This window comes from Triplophysa rosa, linkage group LG20 (genome assembly GCF_024868665.1).
Source record: "Triplophysa rosa linkage group LG20, Trosa_1v2, whole genome shotgun sequence".
Lineage (NCBI taxonomy): Eukaryota > Metazoa > Chordata > Actinopteri > Cypriniformes > Nemacheilidae > Triplophysa > Triplophysa rosa.
In genome coordinates this window covers 3,188,492-3,197,796 of record NC_079909.1, presented here as the reverse complement: position 1 = coordinate 3,197,796, position 9,305 = coordinate 3,188,492, and the positions used below count along the sequence as shown (strand labels likewise).

General features: G+C 37.8%; 1 protein-coding gene across 1 annotated transcript; it reads left to right on the top strand.

Moving 5' to 3' along the window:
* Positions 1–1,162: 1,162 nt before the first annotated feature.
* Positions 1,163–9,050, top strand: hrh1 (histamine receptor H1). The gene is made up of 2 exons (XM_057362240.1): positions 1,163–1,294; positions 5,801–9,050. Exon 2 carries the CDS (start codon positions 5,877–5,879, stop codon positions 7,491–7,493), a length of 1,617 nt encoding a protein of 538 aa, XP_057218223.1. The 5' UTR covers positions 1,163–1,294; positions 5,801–5,876; the 3' UTR covers positions 7,494–9,050.
* Positions 9,051–9,305: the final 255 nt, after the last annotated feature.

Genomic DNA, 9,305 nt, shown 5'->3' with positions numbered 1-9,305 from the left:
TGGGCAGGAGGAGTGAGAGAGCTTGAAAGGTGTGAGAAGTCTCCATCACCTGTTCTTTCCCGTTTCACCATTTAAGAAATCCCCCCAGATACCATGCAGGACCTTCAGCACTTCTCATTAGTAAATAACAACAGCAAAGCCACTTTATTACATACAACACACGCCAGACAGGTCATTAAAGGAACACTTTGTAGATGTGTCTTACAAAAACATGTCACATGTTTCAAAGCAAAAATCTGCATTGAAAGAATAAAGCTTATTACAGTAATGAAACCTTTTGAATTTCAGTTGCTATCTGACGTAAATATCATTTTGGGGTCACATTGATCTAGAATAGATTTTGAGTGTGAGTACTTTATATAATGCTATTATTGTCTTGTTTACATGTCTTTTGTATACATTATATGTTACAGTAATGATGACTATGGTAGCTATAATTTTATATTATATTATAGGCTAATATAATATAAGTATACTTAATAAATGACACCTTCACTTCACACTGTAACATTAACAAACCTTAGGTTGCCACATTGCATTTTTCATATACATTAATAAAGCAATAAGTCCCAAGAAGCAGTGGGTTACGGTGCATTTTATAACAGCTAAGGGCGTTGTGGCACGATGCGAAGCGGAGTCATTAAAATCCCCTTAGCTGTTATAAAATGCACTGTAACCCACTGCTTCGCGGGGCTTATTGCTTTTATAAAACGGTTATTCCATATGCGTAGCAAGGTTTCATAAAATAAAGTAAATAAAGTGATATTTAGGCTATGTAAGGCAGTAAGCCGTTATAAATCGAGGTACGTTATAACGGCTTAGAACTCGGCTCAGCCAATCAGAATCAAGGACCAGAACTGACCGTTTTATAAAGTAATATGATGCCAATTTGTCTATTTGGATAGGCTACATGAATAATGTCTGTTATAATGTTTGTCAATTTAAAGTAAATACAAACGATCCTATATGCTAATGTTTGTCGTGCAGTGTGGTTGCAGACGTGTATGAAGGAAGAATAGAACTGTTCTGTCTAGTGTAAGTTTGTGTGTGTGCGTGTGCGTGTGCGTGTGTGTGTGTGTGTGCGTGCGTGCGTGTGTGTGTGCATGCGTGCGTGCGTGCGTGTGTGTGTGTGTGTGTTCGTGTGCGTGTGCGCGCGCGCGTGTCTGTCTTACCGGTCCATCCATGAGACATGAGACACTTGAGAGCAGTAAAGCACCAGTCAACGTCCAGCACAAGCATCAAATATATGGAGATAACATTATTCATGTCCGGATATTACCCTCGAGTCAAAACGGTAAGCTTTTTATCTTTTTTAGCTTGTTAAAGTAAATAAATGTAAGCGTAAAAAAACAGCAAACAAAATAAAAAAGATCGACTGATAGCTCATGTTTCGTAATGATCGGCTAGACATCGTAAACGTCATTATTTGAACTATTATTAGACTGTGCGCAAACATTAAAGACATTCCACAGGTGTTACTGCTAGGCTACTGGGTCTTCTCTACGATTGATGGTCGTTTTACGTTCCTAGATGTTTTTCTTTTCATATGCAAATCGACAGTTTGTGGTTAAAATACTACTGAATTGCTCGAATTTTTTTGCACAACTGCTCAAAAGCATTTGCGCGTTAAGTTTTACGCGTAGCGCATCAGTGTAAGAAACACATTCACTGGCTCACGTTTTCTTTGGAGGACGCTTTGAGAAATCCTAAATGTTTTGAGATTTCACAAACATTCCGTGTAATGTTGTAAATCTCTGGGCTCTCAAGTTATATAGTTAAATATTTGCTGAAGGATGTGTGGCTTCACTGCGTTTAAAAGCTAAATAGAAAATATTGTTTTTATGTTCTTTATCTCATAATTTGAGACCGAATAAATATTCTTGCTTAGATATTTCACAACATGTGATAACTCAATCATGTTTGGTATCATGATGTGTGTTTTAAACTACAGTTTTTTCTTAGTACCACACATAACTGTATGACTGGTTTATTGGCATTTTGCACTCTAAAATAAAAACTGTGCTTGTTGACTCACCCACTATGCTGCTTTTTCAGTGAACTTGAAGGAATTTGATATTTATTAAAAACAAAATTCATGCAGCTCTTTTCCGCAGTGATAGCTGACAGTCACCATGTGTGAAGTCATATTAACTTTGTGTGAAGGACATGCCATAAAATTGATTAATAGTATACTGAAAATATATTGTCAATTGTCATTTCACATTAGCCTATGTATTTTTGCTTTGCTTTGCATTTGGGAACGACACATGTAAAACCCAGCATTTGTCATGAATGATGTCATTTGACGTGAATGATTCAAGCATCTGCCATGATGGTAGTGTGTGGCTGTTGAATGTATTTTTTTAATAATCTGAACATGATGTGAATTACATTTTAGAGCTTCACTGGATGTGGAAGATAATTATGAGTAAATAACGCCGGCCGGTTTCCTACGCCGCTTTTGTGTGGTGTCTAAAAATGAATAGCACAAAGGTCATATGATATACTTTTATTTACAGACTTGTTCACTTGTGTAGAAAAAGATCTGCATGAAAAAAAACGTTAAGAAACTAAAATCATGTTTGCTTTTACTGCAAGAAACACCATTTGGACATTCTGCTAAATTCCTTCTGCATTTTACCATAAAATGAGTAAAAACATTTTCAACAAATTCATTTAGGAACTAACTCATAAGCATCACATGTATGTCAATATTATGTGGTGTACCACATATTATACAGGTATGACTTTTCCATGATCAAATTTGGCATATTTAAAATCCAATGAGATGCAATATACAAATGACACTGAAGGATACTTGAAGATACCGGAAACCATGAGAAGCTTTGTGTAGACCGTCCCCTGTTCACTCAGAAAGATAATACTGAATTGGAGCAGCGTCCAAACAGCTGTGCAAGGAAACATGCACTCTGTATTCTTTGTTCTTAAAAATGAAATTGTCATGAAGAGCCTTCAATATGAAAACTCAACGTTCTTCTCAGGGAAACAGGCATAACTTCCAAAGAGACAGAAATGAAATCAGGCATGAAGTAAGAGGCTAGACAAGCCAAGAACTGGTGATGCTGGGATAGAAATCATTTCTCTTAGCAACAAGATGTCTACAGCTGTGTCACATATATTTTAAAAACATCCATGGATTGATCCCGGTAACTGGCGCTTAATGAACCTTCTGGTGTCTGTGCTGTTGGATGCCTGAGACAATTCAAGTGGCCTGAGTGGATAATACACATAATTAACTCAATGACAGCATCGGAAATACGTAGTACAAACATTGATTGTTTTGAGTTCATTTTAGTGACTCACCCCTGTTCAGTGAATAGTTTGGCCCAAAATGAATATTCAATCATTATTTATCCACCCACATGACATTTCAAAGTCATTTGACTGAAGAAATTCTGTCTTTATTTCTCAAGCAATGACAGTATGAATACATACAGCTTTCAAGGTTTAAAAAGGGACACAGAATATCATAAAAGTGGCACAATATCATTGTGTGGGAATCGGACCAAAATCAAAACTACCAGCCTCTAGCTGTTCCAAGCCTGTATGAATATATGTTTTTGTGTGTTGAACACAAAGAAAGATATTTTGAAAAATGCCTGCGAAATGAGTCATTGAGCTGTCAGTCATGGTCTGTATTCAATAACGTTGCTTTCACACCCGACGGTTAAGGCTAAAATACACTACAAGACTTTTGTTCAGATTTGCCCAGATTTTCAGTCTGGACTTGTTGCAGAAAGTCTGTGCCAGTCTACAGATTTGATCAGTTAGTGTGTTTCTATCTGAAACTTCCAAAAAGTCTGCAAGTGTATGATGTCTAGTTTCAAAAAAATCTGTTCAGATTTTAAAAGTCTTGTAGTGTATTCCAGCCATTACAGAAAATAGCCACTAGGGCAGGCCCCTTAAAATGAAATTTTCCCTAGGGACATTTTCCTGGCAACATTTGAACCGGCAGTAGGAACTATGAAGCGCCGTAAGCCGACCTACAGCAACGTCATATAAGAATCAGAATGGCATTCCAAAACGTACAAAATGCAAGGACGACATTTACATTGATTTACTGGCTGATGCCTTTATCCAAAACAACTTACAAATAAGAGAGCATTAAAAACTTTAAAGCAACCAATCAAATTTTACTTTGTGCCGCGGAAATGTCCCCACAGTAACAGACTGGTGTGTATTCGTGATCGTGTCAAAAGTTAACAGCAACAACGTTTATGATTTTATGCAGGGAACCTTACAAACTTTTAAGAATTCAGCGTTTATCGCACTTCATCGATTAGACAGCTTCGTGTTGTTTTCAGGCAGAGCATTAAAGAATGCGACATGCACTTCTTCCATAAATCCTGTAGAATTTAACCAATCAGAAGACGACTTCGAATCTGCTGTAGCATGTCCAGTTAAGTGTGCCATATATGCATCAGATATTTAGCCAACGGTCCGTGACGTCTGAGGCTGAGACTACAGGTTGACAGTCAGTGAGGTAAATGCTAAAAAGTGTGTTTTCAGTTGTTTCTGACACAGGTGGAGGCTGGTATCTTATGCCACCAGAGCGGAACAGAATGGGTAAAGTTTTCGCAAGTGATTTGTGACAGAGCAAGGTGGCGTATAGATCTATGGTGAGAGGGGATGTATACCTGTAGGAGTGAGCTGTGTTCATGATCTCAGCTGTGTTTTTGTTGTCTGTCATGGAGTTCATGATAACAGAAATGGAATGTAGATGTAGAAGTTGCTAAGGAACCAAATCTTCTTTGAAAACTTGCAGTTCAACATGTTATTGCAGTTCGTTGCATTGACACAAAATTTGGAATCTATTTACTCCTGTTCATGGACACGAATATCCCCATTCTTTCGTGTCAGTGAGCACAACCTTTTTTTAATGTCACTCAGCACGACTTTCTATTCGTGTCACTCAGCACGACTTTCAATACACAAACTGCTTGTGTATTTAAATGTATATATTTATAACCTGATATCAAAAGAAGTCGTACATATTTTAGGATGTGGCTAACTAACACCTTACTTCACCCCAAACTCTAAAATCACAGCCGCAAACGCTAATGTTGCTAAAACGCGAGTTTCATGAGGTGGCAAAACAATGAAAAATGGCTCCCCTAACCCCGCCCCTAAACCTAACGTCACAGGGGAAAAAGTCAAAACATACCAATGAGATCGTAGGAAATAGGAATTCACACGAATGAGCCAACTTGTAAAATATGTATGAATTCCCATCAGATTGCGTTAATATATATATTTATACGTAAAGATACTGCATTTTAAAATACATTAGATTGAAAGTTGTGCTGGGTGACACGAAAAAAGGGGGAAATCTGTGTCATTAAACACGAATTAATAGATTACAGTTCGACAATGTCTGAGACTGTGTTGGTTATCGAGGCTAAAGAAAGCATACAATGCCACAGACAAAAGCGATGGGTAAGGCTGTGTTCACATTTGACTTCTTTTTTGACAAGAAAAAGTTGACAATGACACACTTTTAGTTAAAAAAAGCATTGTAAAGTAGGAGCTAGTTTACTAAAACTTACATTTTGGTCTGTTTGGTTTCTGTTGTTCATATGGCTTCAGAGGATTTGTGAACCACTATTACTATAGTTTTTTGGTTCTTTTGGGCTTTGGCCCGCATTCATGGTAATTGCTTTGAAATAAACATGGAGAAATTCAAAATGTCTTCCTTTGTGTTCTGAAGAAATAAATGTTCAAATATTTAATGTGCTGGTGCAGTTTAATGTGCTCTCTTTTGTTTTGTTTTGTTTTACAGGAATTCCATTATTTGGCTATGAATTTTAACACCCAGTTCGACTGCGTGCTTTCTCACAATTTTGACATCATGTGACATGTTGGACTATCCAATGGAGACCACTACAACACACATCAAGCTAAATAACCAGGCCAAGAGAATTCTTGAACATCTTGAACCCAATGTCACAACCATCTTGAATGTGTCCGCCCCTTTCCACCATCACATGAACAATGCAGTGTTAGGGATACTCCTTGGAACACTGTCCCTTCTGACGGTTATCATGAACCTGCTGGTCCTTTTTGCCGTCAGAAAAGAAAGGACTTTACACACAGTTGGCAACCTCTACATAGTAAGCCTCTCGATAGCTGACCTCATAGTCGGTGCCACGGTGATGCCCTTGAATCTAGTCTACCTGCTTGAGGATGAATGGAAGTTGGGCCGTGTCGTTTGCCAGTTCTGGCTGGTCATGGACTACGTGGCAAGCACAGCTTCCATTTTTAGTTTGTTCATTCTATGCCTGGACAGGTACCGCTCTGTCCGACACCCTTTACAGTATTTAAAATACCGGACGCGAGGAAGAGCTACATTGTTGATTTGTAGCGCGTGGCTTCTGTCCATGATGTGGACGATTCCCATTCTAGGATGGCGGATGTTTGCCCAAGTTGACAGGAAACCGGAGCTGGAGGACAAGTGTGACACGGACTTCCGCTTTGTGACGTGGTTCAAGGTTCTGACAGCCATCCTCAACTTCTACATCCCATCTTTCCTGATGCTGGTGTTCTACTCGCAGATTTTCATTGCGGTGCGAGAACATTACAAAGAGTGGGAGAACTTTGCTGGTCCGATGGTGAAAACAGAAGCAGACGATACATTACAAAATGGAATGCAGTTGCAGATAACCAAATCGTCTGTGAGAGATAGTTTGGGCTTACATGCATATTCTCAAAAAGAGGGCCTGTTGGATCAGTACAGCTTGGAACAGCCTTACAATGTGAAGGAAAACCCTGAGGTAAACACAGATTCCTTTTCTGAGGTGAAGAAGAAAAGCTGTTGCAGGAAGAAATCAATGTTCGGTCTTTCGAAACGTATGAGAAAGAGTGTAAAAGAGTCCAACGAAATTTCCTCCCAGAGCGATGATGGAGAAACTGTTGCTGGAGACCCCCTCAGACAGCCCTCCTTATCTCTAGGCTTTCTGCAGTCAGACAATAACATACAGCCTAAAACATTCGTAAATGTAAACGATTGCAACGTGTTAGTGCCAAATTCCGTTGGCAACATTTGTGAGATTGCGCCTACAGAGGATATTCCCAATTACACCGCTGTTTTCTGCAATCACGGAGCACCGCCGTCGCCACCCTCCCCATGGGCAGAAAACAGCCCTCCGCTGGATGCCACCAATTCACTGCCTGTAAAGCAAACATGGCAGAAGCTCTGCGAACAATCTAAACAGAGCGTCCACAGCATGCGCATCCGTAAGGAGAGGAAAGCTGCCAGGCAACTCGGCTTCATCATTGGCGTCTTCATGGTGTGCTGGATCCCATATTTTATCACCTTCATGGTGACGGCTTTGTGTGAAACTTGTGTTCATCATGACCTTCACATGTTTACAATTTGGCTGGGGTACATCAACTCCACTCTGAATCCCTTCATATACCCTCTGTGCAATGAAAACTTCAAAAGAGTGTTTAAAAAGATTTTTCATCTTAATTGATAGAGCGCTTATACTATAGGAGACTACTTGAACAGTGTAAAAACCGTGCTTTGAACAGTGTTTCTTGTGATGTTGTGAAAGATTTGTTAGTAACCACACTGGTGTCCATCTGTTCTCATTTTTGGCACCAGTGACCTTGTAAGTGTAAAGAAATGTTGTTATTTATCATTGACACACCTGCAATCTGCATCAGATTATATTATTTATCCATCACAAAATTGTGTCCAATCCAGAGTGTTTTAAAACTGGGTGTATTTAAGCACCTGCACAGCTACTGTAAGATGAAGCTTTTAGATTTTAAACACATTGTGTAACAAGCAGTGTTGGGTATAACTAGTTACTAAGTAATTAGTTACTGTAATTTAATTACTTTCCCTTGAAAAAGTAAAGTAAAGGATTACTCTTATTTTTTCTGTAATTTAATTACAGTTACTTCTGATGTAATTTAACTAAATACTGTGTAATATAATTTTGATGTCAATTCCACTATTGACTATAAGTCTAACTTATGCTTTAATGTATCTTTCTCACATTTGTAATACTTTGGTCAGTTAATAAGAATGATTCATGTAGTTATTTATTTCAATAAATTAAATAAGACATTTCATGTCCATCCTTGAATCAATTCTAATTCGGGTTGATGTAGGATATAGAAAGTAACAAGTAATAAAATACTTTTTGGAGAGAGTAATTTGTACAGTAATCTAATTACACTATTGAATATGTAATTAGTAACTAGTAATTAATTACTTTTCAGAGTAATTTACCCAACACTAGTAACAAGTACCTGCAGTATTTTAATACAGTACGTTGTTTCCATTCATCTTAAAATGCAGTATATTTAGCTGCTTTTGCCACGTTAATTCAACCGTAATTCGGAGCTTAATGTGGAGAGCATATTTTTGATAGCATCTACATTTACAGTTACATTTATGCATAAAGCAGACGCTATGGATTACACTGCATTATACTACACATTTTTTGTTTTTGTTTCTGAGTATGTGCAATCCCTGGGGTTGAAGCCATGACCTTGGCGCTGCTAGCGCCATGCTCTAACCACTGAGCTGAAGGAAAGCTAAAAGCAATTTCATTACATTTGGTAGAGTTATATTGAATAGCCATTTAAACTTTTGCAAATTATCTGTATACATGGAATACCAAAATATTATAAAACATGTATTATACAAAGCGCACTGTGTTAGATCCTATATGGACCACAGAAGAAAACAGTGAAGATTCTACTGCATACTGTATTCTCACACACTGTTGCGACACTGAATTGATAATAAAAAGAAAGTCGCTACAAAGGACTAATGTGGTGAAAATTCAATTATATAATTATGTATAATAGTAAATGCAGTGAAGTCTCCATTTCTAATTTTGCTTGGAACACTGAAGGCATTGTCAGCCTTCAGTTAATGCCTGTCACTCATTATAATGCCACGTGATTGATTCAACAAAACCCACAATTTAATTAGAGTTAATTAGATGATTCTTTGTAATAAACTGGGAAGTGTGTCTTGGAGAATGTTCTAGAGAATATAAGACAAACAGTACGGCTGAGTTTGGACACTATGGCAGTCACAAACGAATAAAGAAAGTGATTTGTACATTTTCTTTGACTTACGTTTAGTCTAAACTTGAGATATTTCATGTTTCAAGGTTCTATCTGACATTTTGAGTAATTGTGTTATTCACATATTCCCATTTCGTATAACATATTTACATTATGTGATGTTTTTTCTTTACGTTGTGTTTATGTTTAGAAAACAAAAAGGAGCCATCTACAATTGAAGTCAAATGGGATGCGAA